General features: G+C 35.8%; 1 protein-coding gene across 4 annotated transcripts in view; it reads right to left on the minus strand.

Annotated features, from left to right (window-relative positions):
• The window catches only part of KLHL5 (kelch like family member 5), a 48,485-nt gene that overhangs the window by 23,168 nt on the left and 2,178 nt on the right, over positions 1 to 23,139 (minus strand). The window contains exons 2-4 of one of the 4 annotated variants that reach the window (XM_058803117.1): positions 22,345 to 22,438; positions 5,241 to 5,426; positions 706 to 842 (exon numbers count right to left, since the gene is read on the minus strand). In XM_058803117.1, the coding sequence (XP_058659100.1) occupies positions 706 to 842; positions 5,241 to 5,383 (280 nt within the window). In that variant the 5' untranslated portion in view covers positions 5,384 to 5,426; positions 22,345 to 22,438. Of the gene's footprint in view, positions 1 to 705; positions 843 to 5,240; positions 5,427 to 10,803; positions 11,196 to 22,344; positions 22,439 to 23,139 lie in introns of those variants that run through there. The other 3 variants (XM_058803119.1, XM_058803121.1, XM_058803120.1) reach the window with 3 other exon arrangements.

Consider the following 23,139-nt stretch of genomic DNA (forward strand, 5'->3'; position numbering starts at 1 on the left):
TTTACAGATTATATGACAGAATAGAAGGCTTTGTAAACATCACCCTCAGCATTAGATAACTAATAGTTTTCAAAATTAGTATCTATAATGATGAAAGGAAAGGGAATCCTAATGAGATTCCTTTTTTTGTCAATCATGATACATTTAATAGATTCACATAATTTGTTAACTAATTGAATGTAGTATTACCAGAGAAACTTTATCCTATCAGGTTGTCTCAGGTAACAGCAATGAGACCTAATTGCTGTCTACAGCTTTCTCACCAGGGAAGCGGGGGGAAGGCACTGATCGCTTCTCTCTGCTGACTGGTGACAGGACCAGAGGGAATGGCCTGAAGGAGGTTAGAAAAAGGTTCCTTTTTCATTAGGAAAAGGTTCTTCCCCCAGAGGGTGGCTGGGCACTGGAACAGGGTCCCCACAGAAGTGGTCACAGCACCAAGCCTGACAGAGCTCAAGAAGCATTTGGAAAACACTCTGGGACACGCAGTGTGATTGTTGGGGTGCTCTGAGCAGGGTCAGGAGTTAGACTTTGAGAATCCTTGTAGGTTGCTTCCAACTCAAGATATTCTATGATTTATTTTTATTTATTTATAAGAATTTAAATAATGTGAATAATTTGTAAAGAGCATTTGAAATCTAGTAATGGAATACAATGTTCACATGAGGACAATTCATTGGATAAATTTCCCATTTTCACTTCAATTACCTGTATATGCATATTGAACCAGAGCCCACAATGCCTTTGGCTCCACACCCTCCATCTTGATTTCTTCCTGTCTTGCTTCCCTTACATCATTAGTGAACATTGCTGCAAAGTAGTCCGAAACAGAGGAGAGAACCAATCTGAGTATGACATGCAGCACAAAAGGAGAGAAACAGAAGAGAAGAAAAAAAATCTTAGTCAGCCTGATGTTTGTTAATTTATGATTCATTACTTTGCCCTTTGCAGAAACACTGTAGTGAGAAAAACATTTAAAAATTGACGAAGTGCTCCATGCTCTAGTTTCTCTCTATGAATAATGAAGTACTGATACTAAACCTACATTTGCTACTGATCTAAACTAATTAGCCTTACAAAGCAATGACTTTTAATAGCCAACACAGACATAAACACCCCCAAATCAACATAAATTGGAAATGAAGTATAAATATACATTATTAAAATAAAATTGAATTGATTTTCATTTATATTATGTTAGATACATTTTTAAATGTGAAAGAATGACTTACCAGTCTTTTTCAAAGTGCTTTAAAATGCTTTTACTCTTAGTGCACACAAATGCATTCAATTACTAACACTGATAACAAAATTTGTCAAAGTAAACGTGGAGATGATACAGAGTAATCTCTTTTTTGAGTATCTATTTAGCCTTTCTTAATAATCCTGACTATTTTACTGTGCAAGTAAATGTTAGTGCACAACGGACATTTCTTTGGATTATCAAGAGTAAAACACTCTTTACAAATAATAATGCCACTCTGCAAAATGTGAAAGAATTTCCATGTGTACAGAGACTGGGGTAAAAGAAAATTATATGAGGCAGGAATATGAAACCAACCATAACTATTCATGAGGAATAAGAGACCTCCAGGAATGGCCTTGTGGCTTAGATCAATTTTTGTGCTGTGGCAGTTCACTGTTGCCTTGCCCAAAGGGATTTCAATATAAATAGATGTGATATGTGTATGGGTCTATACAAAGAGCAAGCCCAAGAACTTAGCCTGCTGCAAATACATTAAACAGTCCATATGCATATCTTCAATTAATCTAATACTTCAGGCAGTTTATGCTGTGCTGAATCATTATACAGGTGTGTTAAAATGGCAGAGGTCAGGAAACACAAAATAGAGCAAAACTAAATGAAAAGGTAAGCACCAGTGCTTAGGGGAGAATTTACAGGTACATATACAAAGTAATGAAACACAAGGAGCAGTCTCTTAGTTAATTAACTGCAAAGCAATAAAATTTTGATTAATTAATGTCACAATATATTCTTCTTGTGAACTCTCTGATCATTGACCATTTGGTCAGGCTTACAGAAAAGAAAAGGTAATTTTTTTTTTCTAGCTGCTGAAGCAACAAAGTAAAGTTACAATTGCATGGGAAAAAGATTAATTTTATTTTAACAACTTGCATGATTGAAGTTTTGTAAAAAAACCCCCAAAGTTCTGTTCTTTTAAAGAAAAATTAAATTCTGTTAATGAAATATGAGAATTATTCTGTAGCTGACTAGCTAAGGAAAATCAGAACTTTCTGCCAAGCTATGGCCCAGCAATCACTTCTAGGCATTTTAACCTCATGTTTAATGAAATCTGCATTTAAATGAAAATACTGCCTCTCAGAGATCTATAGAACTGGAGTAAATTAGAAAGTACATTCATGAAAGTATCAAGGGAGAATTTCTGCAACTGCTTTTTATGCTAGAATGAGATGACAAGACCAGATTTCTATGTACAAAATAGGTGTTCTCACTGGAAGTGGTTTGAATAACCCAATTATCTCTGCAGGTCCAATTCAGAATTTAAAAAGGCAAAAATTGGCAAAAAAAAAAGGCAAAAACTTAACATAGTCACATCTGACTGTTCTGACTTGGAACTTCTACACAGAACAGAGCTTGTAAAAGACAGGTCTTCTGCAACAGGAAATGGAATTTAATACTTAGTCATATCACAGTTTGGGGGTTGATTTTTCTTTTCTTTCTTCCCCCAGCAGTGCAACTAGAATAGGTAGCTGCACTATTATTCAAAACACTGGACTGTACACATTTTAGAAACAACTGTTGAAGAAACGCCAAAAAATAACACGAGGGTCCCAATGCCTTCTATCAGAGGTTTGATATCAGCAAATTTCTCCCTGTAATTTCCAGACTCAAGAGCCATCCAAAGGAAATTAACAGAAATGAAATCCATTTACTATTTTTGCAAACACGTTCAGATCCATGAGGAGGTATGCATGCCTCACAGTGGTAAAGGCTTTCCAGAGGGTGACTTGCACATGCTGACAGAGCATGTGAAGCCCAGAAGTAGTTTAATACAGGTAATTTGAAAAAGCATAAATTATCCTGAGAGCAGTTTTGCAATGATTTCACAATGAAAAGCCTTAGAAGAGGTAGCTACACTTTTCTCTTAATTCGACTAATTTAGAAAAATAAGTCCTTTCAAAGAAAGAAATGGGATTAAAATATACAGTGACAATGCATCATGGTGACACTGAGCTATGATAGAAGAAAACAAAGGCAGACTTTCAGCCAACTGGCCTTTTCTTTTTCCCACTAGTCAATGAAAATCAATTACTGCTATATACATGTGATTTGATATTCACTAGTCACTAAATACTGACAAAATCCAAAATCCAAAATCAGAACAATCTACCATGACGGCTTAATATATTTTGAAGAATTTTCAACTGAGAGCCAGTAAAACATGTGGCACACTTTAAAACCCATACTTGTTGGACCTGCCACAAGCTGCACCATCTTGATAGTTTTCTAGGTCACCAAAGCAATTACTATGTAAAATGATGACAGCTACCAAATCTGGCAATTTACAGGTTTAGTATCTCCAAACTCGTCTCAGCTGACAGAATGCTGCTTAAGATCTGAAAGATAAAAGGGACTCTTCCTAGGCAGCTCCTTGTTTGTGGCTGTGTAACAGCTGAAAACCGTCCTTGGAAACTCACTGTCAGCATTCACTGAAGCTGTAAGGTGATACTGAAGAGTTCAGGCTCTTTCAAACAAGCTTCCTAAACCCTAGAGTACACAAGGTTCCATTTGCCTTCTTTTCTTAAGTCCCATCTCTTTTGTATTTCCATCTTTCAGTGTCAACAGAAAGACACACAATGGCTCTGCCCACACTGCTGATTAAAGGATGTGGCAGGCTTTAAATGTCCTCTGGGCAGGAATTTACACACATTTCCCTTTTCTTACATGAATGTTCTAATCAGTGGGTTATTGCTAAACAAAACAAGCTTTTATTATGGATATTAGCCGAATGTAATAAATAAGAACATAATAAATGGCAGACATCTGAAATTGCAGTGGACACAAAATAAACATGAAAAAATAAACATAAATTAAATCAAAGTATCCAAAATTTCTTTATGGAACTGCAAGCTGAAGGGGTGGGAATATAATACATTTCTTCCTACTGGAGAAAGGTCCCCTTTTCCTATTTGCTTTTTGACCTTGTAAATAAGATTTTAGCTATGATTTCAGCACAGAATAAGAAGATAAATACTTTTGGAACAATAGAGAATATTCAGAAAAATCACGACTATATGTGATGCTTTTATTTGCAGTAGACTCATAGCCTGAATTCTTCATAGATACAAAACCTCTCAGAATTTCAGTAATGTGTTACCTGTGATTATTACCAAGGCAGACACCAAACTCATGTCTCTTTTCTCTAAAAACATACAGTTGGTACAGAAAGTACCAACTCCAAACCAGCAACATCTTCCCATCTTTTTATTACCATTACAGCATTAAGCTGCAGTTTCCCTGTGGGAGTAGGAATCAGCAATGGAAAACAAGAATGCTTTAGGATGTTATTTCTGTTGTAGATCTCAACTTAGGAAATCACAGCTTACTTATACCTAGGTTCCTATTAAAATTACAAATTCTGTGCGTTAAATACCATAATGTGCTTCAGCTACACATGCCTGTGTTTTGCAATCTTTGGTACTTTCCTAGATTTTAAGCAGCATATATATGATCTGTTGATTACACAGATGACAGAGAGGATAAAGTTTGAACTAATTTAGACCTCTAATACTGGCAATGTTCAGAAGTCTCCTATCAAAGGACTCTTCTTAGTACGGGAGCAAAAAACCTTTATGTGAACAGAAGACTGTACTTATTGTTAATTGTGACTCCAACAGCATAATTGCTAGTACAAAGAAAAAAATTAAACAAAATTAAATCTAAGAAAAAAATTTACATCGCTCTATGGTAAAGAAACAACAACTTATAATATTCTGGGAGTGCATTTGGGACTTCTGGGGGTTTGTTATGCAAATATCATAAGTATACTTAGAAACAAAAAGAACTTAAACTTTTTTATTCTGTATTGCTTACAATAGAAAAAATAATTTTTCATTTCCAAAGAAATGTTAAAAAATATATACTTGTTTAAATTGAATGGTTTAGGATGTTCTGACATTTTTTAAACAAAACATGGGACACACTTTGATGGTGCATTTGTAAATAATTATGAAGTTATTTCAATTTATGATAAACTTACCTGTGAGCTGGAATTCTACGATCACCAGCGACTAACACCACATCACACAGCTGATTGTGTCTAAGATAATTCTCCATCTTTTTAAAAGTTTGTTCAGCATGGTTGAGAGCCTGAAAAAATTCATCTGAGGTACAGGGCTCCATTGTCTGACAAGATGATAAGGTGTGACTGCTGTTGGAAGTTCTGCTGAAGAAAACAACAGAAATCTTAGTTCATACAATATTCAGGTGAAATTTTATCTACAAAGGGTAAAATAAAAATCACATGTGATTTTAAAGTGAATATGCATTATTTGTTTTAATATTTATTTCCCTATTTTATTTTTTTCATATTTTCTTTATTCCTCCAAAACAATCTAGACCCTTGTGGAAAATGTATAATCATTTAATGTTGTACTCTTCAACTAAGAGATCAGCTCTTCAACTAAGAGACACAGAGATCAGCCCAGCAATTGAATCTGTAGTGCTGTCAGATGGTTAAGGAAGAACCTCCACCAAGGCCCTGCAAAGTGAAAAAGTAACGGAAGGATGGCAGTAAGGAACCAAACCCCTCCCTGCCACTTTTGTTTCACACTTAACCTAAGGTGGCCAGAACAAAACTCAGCTACTAAGAGCATATGGGCACACAGGGAAAAAAACCCCGCAAACACATTGCTACACCACCACTCCTACTGCCCTCCTTGGGTCTGATATGAGATCTACCACATCAGAAGTCAACAAGAGTGAAAAGCAAGGGTAGATGGGGAGAAAAATTATTCCCATCTGTATACACAAACACAGAAGACTGGGAAAAAACAGGAATAGAGAAAATGTAAAAGGAATGCATGGCCCTAGGAGATAAAGGAAATTAATCCCAATGATGTACAATGTGGAAGGCATGTTTTCCTCCTCACAGTTCTTTAACTGACCACTGCTTAGTTTTCAACAATGCAGGCAACTTATAAAATACTCTGGATCTACCATAACATTTGGAAAGATGTGGTTTCACAATATCGGCATCCCAACCCCTGCTTCCACAAAGATGTCATGAACTGAGCAGCATGTCTGGGGCTAAATCCACCATAAAACTTATCTCACTCCTTGGTGTAGGATACTCATTTCAAGACAGAGCTCCTCAAAACCAAAGTCTAAATTTCCAACAGAAGATTTTCTGTAAAGGGGAACTTTGTGGTTTGGTCTTGGGTTTTATCATATGTTTTGATTTTTTTTTTTTTTTTTTTTTTTGCACATACCCAGATAGCTAAAAAAGCCAAGCAGTTTGGTCTTTAATTCAGAGCTAAATCTAATAATGGATCAGAAATTAGATACCTGCCTACTGATTTCCCTTGGGGCAATTTATATTAAATATTCTTGCAGAAGCTGTGGTTTGCCATTTAACCAGCCCTCTTACAGGCTGGAACAAGTATTCTTTGTGGCCATTTTGGAAACTGAATCGGGGCTCATACAAAGATGTAACCATGTAACCATGGACAACATTATATTGGCCAGCTAGGTGGCATTCTCAAGGGAATGAGCAAGAAGTACTCAGTGAAAGCAACTCTTTAACCAGCAGCCCTGAAAAACAAAAACCAGAAGTGGAATGGGTAGGTCGCTGGTCAATGCACAAATAATATTAAGGAAATTATTCTGTATCTCCATGTCAAAATTTAGTACATTCTCAATTGGGTTAATATGTTGTGGTTTTTTGTGGTTTGTTTGAACTATATATTAACCCATATTCCTCAAAGTAACTTCGTTAATAACATTTTTAAAAAATTACACACTATCAGAATTTAATTTACATTACAACCTTAGAAAGTGTTTTGCAGATAGAAAGGAAGAAACCACAAAGGAAAAAGCTTGATGGATCACAATTTCACTGGAGCTATTGCCAGTTTCAAAACTGCACATTTTCCACACAGAATTCCAGTCATCACGCTCATTCAATAAGGAAAAAAATTTGCAATGGTGTCTGTTCTCCAGTATCCACAATATAATGTATTCAGGACACAAGGGAGTCAAGCCTAGCTCTCCCTCTCATCTAAAGATGCTCAATCCCATACCCGCCCTTGAGCTAGTAACTTACAAACCATTTTCCATAATGAAGGAACAGGAGAAAGAAAGACTAAGGTTCAGTGGTCCATAAAGAGAACATGAAAAAGAGATTCTAATAGTTACAGTATTTGCAAAAATTACATAAAATTAAAAAAAAAAAAAAAAGGAAAAAGAATGATTCAAAAGCTATTTGTGTCTGGTACCCTGTAACTGGAAATGAAAATTTTAAATGCCCCTCCTTCCACAAACTGTTTTATGAATATTTTTCCAGTTCCATTTGCCACAGCAATGATAACCTGGGAGAATTCCAAAAGTCCTTACACCCTCAAAGGTCAGTGAGACTGAGGTGAAAATAAAAGACATATCAAAGGATTCTGTAGCTTGAAAACTCAGGGTGAGGAGGCAAACTTATATTGGAAGTTACAACATACTAACTCCAAGAATGATCAAACAGAGCAATACTGCAGAGCTGGTACCACGTGGTACATTCAGACTTTGTCTTTAAATAATTACAGACATTTTACTAAACTGCTCAAGGTCAGCACACAGCTGATGAATTCTGGAATCCTGCTTGTATTTAATGTTTAAATATAAATATTTTAATACATTTCCCTACTTCAACCTACAATAAAGTAATTCCAGTATTTTAGTGCACACATGAATGCAATGAAGCAGACACAACATTCTGCACACAAGGTATGCCCAAGTATTTTTAGCTTTATCTCCACCATGCCTTCAAGGTCTGTAGATTGCTGCTAAGGCACCACCAAAAAAAGTTAAGAAAAATAAATCTAATGCTAATAGGCTTACACTTTCTGTACAAGAGTCTGCAGAGCTGTTGGTGAGTTCTTAAAAGTGTATGAATCCAAGAGGATGATCATTGCCTCAGGGACGCAGGACAGTTAACAAACAGCAGCAATAGAGGAAATCTAGGAGATGAACATCTGCAGAAGAATTCAAAACTCCCTGTCCCAGTAAACAACCATTTGAGCTAACGCAGGTTACAAATGACACCCAGGAGTATGATGTGAACAGTATTACAGCTGACCAGCTCTGATTCTTGAATCTGAATGATCTGTTTGCATCTCACACACAACCTTGGTCAAAGATCTGGTAGTAAATTTGGAATTGAACTCTATATAACACCAAATTAATCTGACAGCAGCTCTCCTCTAAATGAACCACATAATGATCTAAATGATGTCATAGTGACAAAGACCTTATCTAAATGCTTTTCTCCTTGTACTATATGGCAAGGCAAAGAGGAAGGACTGATACAAACAAAGCAGTAGAGCTGTTTCTGTTCATGTTATTAGGGCTTCTAACTGGGCAGTAGGTTACAGAGGAGCATAGAGGAAAGGTAACTATAGCTTCTACAGAAGGTTTTTTAAAAAGACTTTTTCATGCACATGATTTACTTGTAAAGGAGGCAACAATGTTTTCATATGGGAAAAAAAGCTCTTTGTAAACTACATAACAAAAGTGTTGGTATGGGGCTTTCTCCCTCGAGTCATCATATAAGAAGCCATATTTTAGAATGCATAGAAAAAACATTTAATTAAGTCCTTAATATCAGAGAAACTCCAGGTGTTAGGCAGTACTGTGTAGTCTGTCCAAGAGCTTATACATTTTTAACAAATGATGTGAACAAAATATGGCATAAGTGCAGTCTCTCCATAAGACAGAGATATGGATAACAATACAAAGCAAGCTCCCACACTGCCATTAGTTGCATAATAAATTGTACTGTCACAGAACTCAAAACTTATCTAAATTATTTAAAGCATGTAAGTAAACATTAGCATGAATGCATACAGAAGACAGTAACAGAAATACAAAACCTCTAGATGCTATACATAATTAAGCAGATAATTTAAAAGATACTTCCAATTTACTAAGTTCAAATCTTTTGTGCATTTTCTCTAGTATATAACTAGAGAAAATTTTCTGCAACAGAAAAAAAACCCAAACCAAGACTTCTTAAAACCTCCTAAATAAGTATCTGCAGTTCTCCAGTTCAACAAAGGAACAAATTAGTTTTACCATATGCACATTATTCTCTAACAATTAAGACCAAATGTTGTACTATTTTCAATCTACACATTTATCTTTTAAAATTACACATTTATTTTCCTGCAGTGATTGCCTTGCTATGAAGAGAATATACTAACTGGGATAATGCTGCATGCAAAAATTTCCCATCAGAAATATATGTTGTTGTTGGAAAATGATGTTATACCTGTAACATGTCCAATAACATCGCTATTTAAAAATTTATATCTGAATGTCATTTAAAATGGGATCTCTTCAGAAGTGTGTTACTTACAGCTACATAGTTGTTGCAGCACAGTGGGACTGCTGTTATGATGCAGCAGTATGTAGCATTTCCTTTCCCAGTAATTCTACTATTTTGACATGGGGTGATAAAAGCAAATACACTATGTTCACGTCTAAGCAATTTTACTCTCCTTCCTTTCCTTGAATCTTTAAAGGTCATATATACAATAAACAGTTCATGTTTGTATTATGGACTACTTTGCCTTTCCACTACATTGATTCTTCTCCTAAGGAATGAAAAACACTCAACTGCTATAAGTAAATTGATCTGTCCTTAATAGCCTTTATTAAACAGTGTACCCTTTTAAGCAGCCACACTTTCTGAAATGCCACATCAGTGTAAAGCTGTCTTAAAAGCAAGAAAGCAAACATAACATTTTCTGAAATTGTAAGCAATTATGCACTACATGAGCTACAAAACAGGAAAAATACTTTTAGTGAAAGACTGACTGACTTATACAGCAAATGAAATAAAAGAATTTAACTGATATTTCACAATAAAGGTTATTAACTTGCCTGATTTACAATAACTGGCAAACAACTTTATTTCAAGAACAAGTTTTACAGTTTCATTTTTAGTAACGATGTGTAAGAAAAGAACACCAAAACATCTTTACAGATGCAATAGAAACATTTTTTCTTTTTCTGCCAGATGCACAGTTTAATTCAACCAAATGGGTTACTGGAACCTCTTTAAAGTACAAATTGATTGACTTTCAATTGATGCAATTTTTGTCTTTGATTTATAGTCTAAGTATTTTTTGCAGCTCATTCTCTGTCATCTATAGATACACAGGGAAGCATGAGATCAGAATCAGAAGAAGTTTACATTTTCATAATCTTCTCCTAACTGACATAACTAAACAATCAGTATCACTTCAAAATAATGTAGAAAGCATTCTGTAATGTTACCATGTAATGGGCAGTACCTTGTTCATAGCAGCATGTACTAGTACACCGTTTAAAACGCGAGTGCATCCATGTTTGCACTTTGTTTATCCCCACTGACTGCCTTAAAAAGGTCCTAGTAAACACACAGAACCCGATTATAATTAATATTCTGTTTCTGATGCACAGTAGCTGCTAGGTTTCTGAAGCATTTGAGTTCAGAACAAAGGCTAGCCTACATATGCATACTAACTACAAACATGAAATGAAAACACATTTCTCACAATAGGAAAGTAATAATTAACCTGCACGAGCTGCTGTCTGATTCATTTTCTTCTTCACTTGCTCTATCATCTGTTTCTTGTCTGCCAAGCCAACGTGCACCTCCACAGTCTTCTGCTGAGAATTCAAATGCAGGGATTTCTGAGGTGGATGCCATTGGCCAAAGAGGTGAATTCTGGAAATCCTGTTGGCTGGACCTTCTGTAACCAACTGATGTTAAAGGTAAGTTACCCGAGTCTAAAAACTTCCTGCCAGCAGTTGTTACATTTTGTCCTCTATTCCAGAAGTCTCCCTGATGGTTTTCAATTGCAGAGTTCGGGGCTGATGCCTGATGACCAAACCACCTCCATCTGATTTTTAAAATCTGCTTCACGTCAAACTCTTTACGAGAACCAGACATTCTTAGTGAAAGCCAGCGATCGTCTAGGCAACAGGGTAAGAAGCAGCACACATAAAAGAAGATTTGTGCACCCAACCAAGACAAGAGAAACACATGCTCTGCCTGTCTGTGGCAAACAGATTTTCTACAGAAGGAGGGGAAAAAGCATTGCAATCACACAAAAAAGGCTTCTTTAACGGTATGTCATTTGAATATAAACAAAAGGCAACAGACAGTGAAAAACGCTGACATAAAAGAGGAGGTGAAACAATCACCTCCATCAGGAAAAATGCTAATCACTTCACCCTAAAAGCTCTGAGGCTGTTTCTGTTGCTCCTTCTGACCATTAGGTTTCAAAAACACTAAACAATATTCATTAAAGCCCTTTCAAGCCCTTTCAATACCACCCCCTTTTCTTAAACCACAAATGACAGCAAACTGCAATTTCTATACTGCATCTTACAATCTGTTTCTTATTCTGTTAACTCTTGCTACTACAGAGGGGGAAAAAGTGCAAAGATCAAATTAAATTCCTTCTATGCTGCTAAAAACTAAATTTACAGAGGAGAATCAAAGCCAACTCAAAGAGAACTGATTATGCTGGGGAGAAACTGAACTGTAAATAATTCTTTTTCCCATTACAGGACATGAATGAACTTAAAAAGGACAAGAACAGCCTTGGAAGGCTCAAGGGACTAGGAGTGGAGGCTATAAAGCCTTTCATCTTGATGTGCTTTGATTCAAATCTAGGTCTGCAGTAACCAAAAATTTCTATGTGAAATGAGCTAATGGTTTCCATTCACTTATACATCACTAAAACAGAAAGCAAGAAAAAACCAATCACTGCAAGACACCAGACAAACCCCTGCAAAATAAACAAGTCGTAAGACGACTGCTCAAAATGCTTCTTTCTAATCATGCACTGTTCCACATCTCATTAGGAGTACTGTGATGGAACAGTGAAAAAGAGAGACGCATACTCTTGAGACAGAACTCCCCCTAGGACTGGTAATTTACTTAACATCTTAAAATGTCCAGCAAAAATTTTTACTCAAATGAGGAATAGCCATTCCTATGAATGGCCTAGAAAGCCTATCACTACACTGATATTCTCTGATATTATATACATGTATTCACAAAATGCACAATAACCAATTTACAGTTCCCATGAAAACCAGCCTATTTCCTCTCTGACACATGAAGCTAGTTAGGTATAAAATGCTGAGATTAATTTCAGTCACATGCAAATTGTAATAACAATTTTAGAACAAAATGAGGCACTGGATTTTATCAGTCCTTGATACAGAGATCTATGTTTTCAAATTTTACAACTCAGTTAGTCTGTTCAACTCTCCAGGGTATATAAGCAACAAACATACAAGTGCTTCTTTAATGCCCTACACTTTTCATCAAAAGTGAAAGCCACACTCTCTTAGACAAACATGATGAACTCCAAAATGTGGCATCTTGTAATTAGGCTACCTGCAGTATTATTTAAAACAGGCTATATGCAGAGTCCACATGAAAACTTAAGCAGTGCCAAATTTTACCACCCAAAACCCAAAGACTGTTTAAAATTCATTGCCACGAGAATACCATGCTATTTTCTGAGGAAACACAATGCTGTAAGTGCTAGTTTTAACCTGGAAAGCTCACCAGTCATTGCCCAGAGCACAGGTATTGATCTAAATGCTTCTCACAAAGGCTAGCAAAAGCTCATTTCTACAGGAACTGCATTCCAGCTGTTTCCACAAAGATGCATTTCAGAGTGTGCACCTTGCCGGCATCCTGGCCTACCAGAAACCAAACATTGAGACCTTTGCAGCATGTCCAGAAAACAGCTGAAGATACATCAGATACAAGATGATGAATTAGATAAGTCTACAAAGCTCTTACCATCTTTCCTTGGGATTTAATTTAAACACAGAAAGATAGGGAAATATTTAAGAAAGGATTTCTTAATTTCTTAGAAAGCTAATATATTAGCATGAAAACTGTATGGCTGTTTAACCAAAATGATATGACATGCAGACCCCACTCATCTGGTACACATATAGCTAATTATTAAACACTTAACTGTAGTGTTCAAATACCATCATTTGTGTAACTGCAAGTTGAGTGAAACTGGAGTAAGGCTTAAGAAGTAAAAACAAAATGGCATCTTTTTATTTGTCCTGACCTTCTGTTTTTTATTGGTGCTGGGTGTTCATTGAGGGAGAAGAAAGAGGACAAGCAACTGGTGTATTTGTTAACATTCATCAAACCTGCAATATTTTAATTATCCATCCAGCTATAAAAAGTAAGATTTAAATACCTTTATTTCTGCTGGTATGGTAAATCCATTATACATAAGGAGTGACCTGGATTCTCATTCTTGTGTAACAGACTCATTTAAATTTCAAGCTGTCCCAGTACAAGTCTACTAACACAGTGGCAGATTTGTGATTCTAGTGCTTTTTCAGCACTTTTCATTGATTTACTGGTAAAAACAGCCCAATTACTGCTTTTCTTTGGCTGTGAAGCTATGGGCTCAAACATAGATTAGAAAACAAAATGTGCTGTAGTTTTAACAGACAAAACCACAAAACTGTTTTCTATTCTCTTTCATTTTTCTAGATTAAAGAAACTCTTGCTCCTCTACACACTCTCAAAATTACAGTTCTAAGACTGACAGCATAAATATCTAAAATATTTCTCTGTTTCATAGGAATATTTGTGTTATAGATGACAAGATAAGACAAGTGACAGTTAATTCTTCAATTTGAACTGACAGTATTCCTCAGAAATAATTGAGGGCCTCCTTTCTGGACAATCTTTGTTACTATGAATAATGTGATACCTTTTATCAGATCTCCAGCCAGAAGTTATCAGACTTTTGAGGAGATCCCAAACAATGGACTGTTAGGACTTCCACTGACTATGATCACCCAGACTTCAATGTTGGCATCTCATCTGGTGATTGGTGCTCACAAATCCAAATGCCCACCCTCTATGGCCTCCCATCACACATCCTTCTAAAGCACTAACACATTTCTGTGTTTCACTAACTCAATCCATCCTAGTCAAGCACAGTATATACAGATTTGGCAAGGATTCTGAAATAGTTTTTCATCTACTAAGGCAAAAGCTTGCATTTATTGAGAAAGCAACAGTGCTTATATCCATTTTTTCTGACCTTGGGGACTGTTGCAGTTTCTATTTTGTGGTGAATCAAAATATTTCAAATACAAGTACACTGTCACCTTTGAGAACATAATTCAGTTCGTATTAACAAGGTTGTGTAAGCTTACTGTGAAAACAATTTTGAGAACACTGATTTTTAATTGAACAGATTGATATTCCTTCAAGTGGAACACCTGAACATTTAATCTCATATGAAGAGCTTCACAAAGCTATAAATCCCTGCAGTTAGCAGTGGGGGACATTTTCCCAGATTCTGGCTTGTGAACAAAAAGAAACATCTAAATAAATGCTGTATGTTAAATCTGCAACTGTGTAAATAGGTAACACCAAGAACATAGCATGACAGCTTCAGAAATTGCCCTTTTCAAAATCTTCAGACAGTTTATCTGCACAGAGATAAAAACCAATTTTTTAACTAACCAAAAAATTTACTACACTGATATTCTCTGATATCATATACATTTACTCATACAAGTATTAAAGACTGCAATCCAGCATAACTAGATAAATTTAAACAATTTTAGTCTTAAGATACCTCTACTGTATATTTTGAGGGAAGGTGTACTTCATATGTAGAGTGTATCACTAGGAAATATGGAAATACTATAATTTATACAATAAGACCTAGTGCTTTTGTTGATTTTTCCTTTTTCTTGCCAAAGGAAATCAATCAAGTTTTCAAATAAACAAATATGGAACACTTTTTGGAGGCATTTTTAATATTTAAATTTCAACACTACTTTTCACGGTAACATTTTTCTGTCACTACTATGATTTGACTCCAACACCTTTCACCACTCAGCTTCAAGGCAATTCAAATAGAATATATTCAAGGTATTTACTGTGTCAAATTAATTTTAAAAGGGGCCACAAAAGCTCAGGTAGTCCTGAGAATATATTAATGATCATTTAAAGTGCCAATTAGGAATGTAAATGTCAAAATAATTACATAAAGTCTTTATTGTGACTGCAAGAGTTATTTTTTGAAAAAATAATGCTGAACAAAAGCATTAAATATAAAAAAGATAAGTTTTAGACATAAGCAGACTCATTAGGATGTGAAAAAGCAATATTGTCAATGTTTAGTGATTCTAGATGTGCATTTGAAAACCCAAGAAAGACTCACTGACCATAAGATGTTCATCAATTAATCAAATACATACTTACAGCATTAAAAGGCATTCAAAATTTAACACTTTTAAAAATGGGATTTCTGAACTTTAAAATATTAATTTGGGGCATTAAAATAACTGCTCAAAGAAAACTGCTATAGATGAACTTCAAACTGCAATTCTGCTTATAACTATGCTTATGTTAGAAGAAGTGTTAAATACTTTCTTTTTCCTTCCCTATTCCTGTGTTCCTGACCCAAAGTTACAGAAACAGCTCAACAAAGACTTCAGGAAGATTGCTATATTAATGCTTCATGATTCTATAAAACAATAATCTCTTCTTATCTCAAAGTTTTATATAAATGCAAACACTTCTGGTTTGCAGTTATGTGAAAAGGGCCGTACATCAGCAGCTGTGGCACAGTTCATTCAGGAGAAAGAGAGGAAAATGTCCTACAGCTACTGACTTCATGGACTTAAACTCATTGTTCTGACTGGCAGAAATGAGCTGTAGCCAAAGTACTGGTACTGCATCACAACTTTCTGCCACTCTGCATTGAACATTTCCCTCGAAACACGAGGGAGCAGCCAGCTTAACAACAGCATGGAAGGACCTGTACAGAACAACAGCCTGGCTTGCTGTTCATTTCATTCAGCTAAGGCTGGGGTGGGGAACAAGAGAGACTTCCACATGTAATACAAGACAATATTGTTAGATCCAAGTTCAAATATCATACTGGTTCACCCACAACAGAAGTTCTGATTCAAGACATTTGTACTTCTTTAAGATAAAACATTAACATTGCTTCATTCAGTTAATACTGAAGCATCATCAGGGACCGCACCGTCTACAAGTAAAGCCATAGTGTAGAGCTCTTCCTCAGTAAACAGCACAGTAACCTTACTCACTCAAAAAAATGAGCACTCCATCAGGTCAGATGCTGTTTTTAAGTTAAAATTTACTTGTAATACAAAATGGACAACACTGTGAAGGGCCGGTCTTTCAAAACACAGAACCAGCTTTTCTGTACTAAAAGGGTCAAGTAGCACCACACAAGGTGAAGACAAGTAAGATTCCCAGTTCATCTACTCCAGGAACTCTAGTAGCACCAATTCTAATGGAAACAAGGTAGTCACAAATTTAAGAGACAAACCATCTCCTTTAGAAACGTCACTGTTAAGAAAGAGTGGTGAAAAAAGCACTGTTCTGCAGACACTTAAAGATGTCCTGCTGAAAGCAAAGCCATTCTTTAGAATTAGTTTAGGAAGGTATTGCCTAATAAAGTTACAAAAGACCATAAAGGACTGATTGAAAGATTGAGACAAATCAAAACAAAATAACAAGGAGATAGTTTCCTCTTGTAGGCAGGTCTGGTGGGCAAACTAAGACAATATTTTAACATTTTTCCAAGACAGCAGCAGTGTTATTTCACCATTAAGTATTCAGATTTCCTCAAAAACTCACAGAAAAAACGGGTAAAGGATAAGACTACCAACATTGTCAACAGCAGAGAGGATGTTTATTTGGTAAAAAACGACAAGTATTCACAGTTCTACATTAGGCACCATATAAAAATCCACCAGGTTAAAAAACACAATAAAAAACAGTGAAGAAGCAGATTTGCAAGTGATTAGGTAATGCAACATAGTACTCCATGGCAGACTACACAAACTTCTAAGAGAAATACATAGAGGTCTCTGGGCAAAAAGTTTACACTGTATTTAAATGTCAAGCTATGCAATGCCACAGCCACTGAAGCAAAGCACTTCAAGACACAAACTTGAGCATTCTAAACAATCATTTAACACCAAAAAACACCTCAAGAGACCAATTTCTCTCTCAGTGAGGATTTCTGTTTAATTAGCAGATTCAGTTAAGCCCATCCCCCCAACTGAAAATTTAAGTTGCATAAGAGATAATATATGAGGATATCATATCTTATTGCATATTTATAAAACAAGTGATGTGATCTCATTTGGAATTCCTTGTGTGCAAGTGATCATTGCAACTGATCACTGCAACTCAAAAGCAGTGTTGCAGAAAACAGGGTTCACAGAAAGGCAATACACATGATCAAAGTATAAAACCAACAATCATGACACTAGAAGGCAGAATGCTTTACAAGAATCATATCAAAATCTGTAAGCATCAAGATTAATGTTTATGAGAAACATAATGTCTCATAAATATGAAAAACAACTTCTATTTAAAGAATCAATGTTGGGAGTTACAACGTTTTTAGAACTCAATTATGCACAACACTGCAGATGCCAAACAGAACTTCTCAGAAAAATCCTTTCAATATAAAGATTTCTACCACCATTTTGCCCACCTGGAGTTGAATCTTAGAAGAGGCATCATAGGCAACATGAAGGACTCAGGGGTGTCCCATCAATGTGCATAAATAAATATACATAAATAAATAAATAAATGTCTTTCAGGGGTGTCCAGCAACAGGGCAAGAATCAATAGGCAACAACTAAAACACAACATCTAAACATGAGGAAAAACCTTCTCACTGTGAGGGTGACTGACTCCAGGTTGCCCAGAAAGGTTGTGGGGTCTGCATCTTTAGAGATATTCAGAAGCTGTCTGGACATGGTCCTGGGCAACTTGCTCTTGGTGACCCCACTTGGGGAGAGAATTCAATGCCTTGTATTACCTGCTTTTATTACAAGCATTGTAACTTGGTGATAGATTTTTCATGTTACAATAAGCTTCACGAAGTTAAAAGCAAGATGATTAAACTGGAGATGCTAACTAAAGGCTTCCATTGACTTTACTGTGATTTGGCTCAAGGAAGTATTATCAGAAAAAAAAAAAAGCAGAACAAATCACAGTATATTTAACTATTCTCTTCACTCTAAAACAAAACTAGTCCACTGCCTGGATCAATGTTGCTTAAAATCCTATGTATCTGAGCCACATAAGGAAAAATACCTTTTAATTCTTTACTTGGATACTATTAAATCTCAGGTTAAGCCATGCATTGAGCCACTGTGTTATTCCTAACCACAATCAGAAAACTGGTTTCTTAGGTTCTTTATTCTGTCTCCACAGTGTCATGTGAAAGTAACCTCAGATTCCCCACTATGATTTATTTTACAAGCTCTTCTGTCAAAAACTACAGTTCTGCATGTTTCACCTCACGTAGTCTCCCTTATCCCACATGTATGAATATCCCTCCCTACCAAGTACCAGAACAGGCAGGACAAGCAAATTCTGTCATATTCAGACCGAGAACAGACAGGCTCATCAGCTGGCAGGTCAAATAATATTACTTATTTGGGCTTTTCCTACCTACTTGTATTCTCAAAATCTCTCAGGAATTTAAATGCAACAAGGGCTCCATTCTGTCAGGGTTTGACTGAAACTGGCAAGTGGACAGAAATGTTATTAGGGAAGAACTGACTAAACCACAAGACATAAACCAAACTTGCCTGGGGAGCTTACAGACTCACAAGCTGCCTATCTTTTGCCTCTGAGTGTGCACAACTTAGCCTGGGTGGCTACATATCGCCTAAGCCCAGGATTTATAAACAAAGTAAAACAGAAATCAACACAAAAGCTGACTGATTGTTCAAACACAGCTCTGAGCTCCTACCCTTCCATGGTTGTGTAAAACTGAAATGAGCTTAAGGACAGAGGGAACAATGCAGAAATCCAACCACTTATTAAATCACTGAGGTACTTGCAGAGCTAACTGTTCAGCTATCCTAAGCAGCATACTGATCCCATCTCAGCTGCCTTACCCATGGTTTTAAAGGAACCCTGAAATGTTTCCTGTTCTGCACTGAGAGCAAGAACTAGACACCAGCAATATAAATAAAGTGCCAAGAAGAACACAAGATACTGTTGGCACTCTCAGGGGCATGAGGCCCATTACTGAAGTAATATGCTCAAAAAAGAGAAAAATCTTGAATTCAGATTGTTAAACTGTCAGAAGGAGAAAGCATAATTGATAAAAAACATTAATTATTTGTTTAGTGTTTGTTTTTTCCATTCTCTCATATCAACTATAGCAATTTCTTAAGAGAAATACAAAACTATGTATTGTACTATTGCGTGTAGATCTCCTCAGATTTAGAGGGTCTGCAATCATGTCCATTGCTCCTCTTCATTAGTTCAAAGTTCTAAAAAGTATTTACTTAGCTTTCAGTATTTGTAAAAATTATTTTTCATTCATTGAATTTATAAGTTTTCAAACAGCAATAATGTTTGACTATTCACTGAAACTATCAATCTGGTTTAAGTACAACTGTTCTTGAGTTGAACCATCAGACAATTTCTTATGCAGAGATTCAACTTAGGTTTGTATTTGTTAATTACAACAACTGTCAGGAAGTGAGAAGAGGTACAAAGTGAAGTTCTATTACTTATCACTTGATCTGCCCACATGTTTACAAACTCATAGACTAATTCTAGTTAATTACTTTTATTTCCTTGAAAAATACTTCCAAGTTTAAAATGCTATGTTGCTTGGTGAAGATCTTGCCAAGCCATATCAAGTTATGATAACATTATGCAATGCCCTACCTCCTTAATGTTTTCATTAGAGTTTGAATGCAAAAGCTTGTGATTACATTTACATCCAAAAATATAATTTCCCATACTGCATGTAAAACAGCAAGATTTAAACTTTGATTTCATCTTTGGCAAGGATGAAATGACCATTTAATATTCAAAAGTATTTAGTTTTAGAATATTAGAATACATTTAACTACCTACCAGACAAATGCATATGGATCTAAAGAATAACCAACATATAATACTTCACAGCAACTGTCAGGCTAATGGCTTGTTCATGCAAAAGTCAACATAAAACATCTACTCTGCTAACAAGTATGAACTTGCTTGCAAACAATCTAACCATCAAAACCACTGATAAAAAACTCATCTTCCTATCAACTTCTCCTACATCTCCTCACCACACGCACGCTACTTGTAAAATTTTAACTAATTTGCTAATTCAGCCATATGACTATTTTTATTCTTTACAGTTCAGGTTAGTAAACCTCTATGGACTTGAATCTTCTCTTACTCTACACCATGAATATGCATCATATAACACAGCCAGGTGCTGTGAATATTTAATCTGTTTTAAGGCTATACTTCAGCCTCATTTTGACAAGTTCTGTTCTGAGACTGAGGCTAAGTCCCAGAACGGTGTGAACTTTTATTTGTAATAAATGACACTATTTCCACCCAAATCAACTCAAAACTGCTCTAGACAGATCATATAATCATTGTGCTTTAGTAAGTTCTTCTCAATAGAGTCAATACAATGTATATTTGCTATTAGACAAAAGCATCAGCTAAGGCAGTGAGACAAGCCTATCCACATGCATTTTCAAAGAAATTAAGCCAGTACTCACTCTACCTTAAATTTCACTGTTCTACAAAAACATCCGATACAATTTTGTGAACAGTCTTCCATTTACTCTGAAAATCTGATGGATGCTCTTGGAAGAATCCAAGTTACCACTCAACATTTTTTTTAAGTATATCCAGTTGTTATGGAAGACATCATGATTTTTAACATCAGTTGCACTTAGAACTGCCAGAAGAGGTAATTAATTGGCAAAGTATTCCTCTGAACAGATTCAAATCAATAGTCAACTTTACAGAAACTTGTCCTCTGGAAAAATGCCAGCAAAGTCCCTAAGACATAATTAAAAACCAGCAGCTCTGCTCATTAATCAGTCGTTCTACCTTGCAGTAAGATGGGAATAAAGACATATCCCACAGTGATCAACCTTTTCAGTTCCTTCTCTTTGTAGTACATTTGGGCGTTTGTTTCAAATCCCTTTCAACTTTCACAACCAGTGTAGAAAGGGTGCAGGTCAAGTCTGCACAAACTCTGACAGAGGTTGGCTATTTTGGTAAGTGGAGCTACCACATCTTCATCTACTGCAAAGCAGTGAAAATACAAAGCCTGTTCACAAAGTAAATTAGGAGGAACCTTAGCAGTTCTTACAATATTTAAAGCTCAAGAAAGTGCTGATACCATCTGTGGTGGAAGCTACCAACAAGGATATGGATTGAGTGAGGGAAACAATGTGATCATGACATGAACAGGGAGAAAGACCATTTCTTTTTTGAACTTGTATCACATGAGTAAATTCTGAAGGAAACATTCCCAAAGCAGAGACATCTCACAGTCAAGAAAGCAGATTTTTTTCACTTTAGTAAAACCTAGTATTTCTAAATTAATTGGATTGCTTTTGTCATCCTTAGCACTTATTTTTCAGCAGTATTTTACTTTATAGAGAGTTCAGATAAAGCTAGATTCTTGCATGTATTCATGCTTTTAACATTCTTTTATCCTTTTCCTTTGTGCAAATGTCAAAGCTACTCCCTTGGACAATTACTTTCACTTGGAACAGTCTTACTACTTTGTTGCTAAAAAAATGAAATAAAGTGAAACCCAGTCACTATTATTGGAGTGATGAGATTTGATTGTGCACTTGGTGGGCCTTTATTCATATTAATTTCTACCAAAAGCAGTATTTTCTCTAACAGACTCTGTATCAATTTCCCTGTTTATCCTATAATGATTAAAAGATGCAAAGGCTTCTCATGCACTTTGAAAAGATCAAAATTGAACTTTACAGTAATGCTGACAGTCTTCTATAAAGCATACTTTGATAAAGAGCACAAGGGTTGAAATCACATAAAAACAGTCCAAACACTAGCATATGAAACCCACAAAAGCAAAGTCATTGCTGCTTATGCACACTTGCAAAAAGAAACCCTTACATGATGTGTTATATAATACAAAAAAAGGGATGAAATTTCAGGTGTAAAGAAGAGTATGTACCCTTGTGGGCTAAAATCACATTCATTGTAGCATAATTAACTGTTAGAATTGAGTAAATACAATACTTACCTATAACACTGGAATCATCTCTAGTTGTTCAAAGAACCATGTAGTTCCATTTATCTTCCTCTTTCCAAGAAAAATTGAGGTAGCAGGAAAAAATCTAGAGACAGAAAAATACAAGTAAGAACCATCCACTGGAGGGGAGAAAAAAAAGAAATAATCTCAAAAGCAGATTTCCTACTCTGTTCAGATAGAGCTTCTTTCAATTTGTTTTGTGATTCTTACACTTACTGATAGGAAGATGCTAAAAGTGTCACTGCAGAACTGTCACCTCAGTTCCTTCCACAACTTCAAGTTACATACCGATCAACAAAGACTCACAAAAAAGAGGGGAAATTATTATGAAATGTGAATATGTAAACTTTCAAGAAACACTGTTTTTTAAAGACAGTACCTCTTGAAAAAAAAAAATAGCCTTAGTCCACGGTCACCCTTATCTTTGACTCCCTTCCCTGAAGGGAAAAGCAGTGAAGAACTGATCTGCCACATGAAGCACTTAAGCTGAACTAGTGCCAAAGAATAACACTGACTGCATAGGTGAATAAAGCCAAGTACCACCACTAAACATGCTTCCCTAAATGAAGCAGCTTATAAAAATTCACACTTACTGTTACAGTGGTTCTCAACCCTTACCTATTTACAGGCCACTAAAAATTTTCTTACCAAAGTTAGACTCTGCTCAAAAAATCCAGCTTGCTGAAACAGTGTGCATCTCCTTTTGGCTTGGCACCAAACAAATTACTATTTGCACTGTGCAGTGAAAGAAAGTAGCCTTACATGATACCAGCATGCATAATGTGA

Source organism: Ammospiza caudacuta, chromosome 4, assembly GCF_027887145.1.
Source record: "Ammospiza caudacuta isolate bAmmCau1 chromosome 4, bAmmCau1.pri, whole genome shotgun sequence".
NCBI lineage: Eukaryota > Metazoa > Chordata > Aves > Passeriformes > Passerellidae > Ammospiza > Ammospiza caudacuta.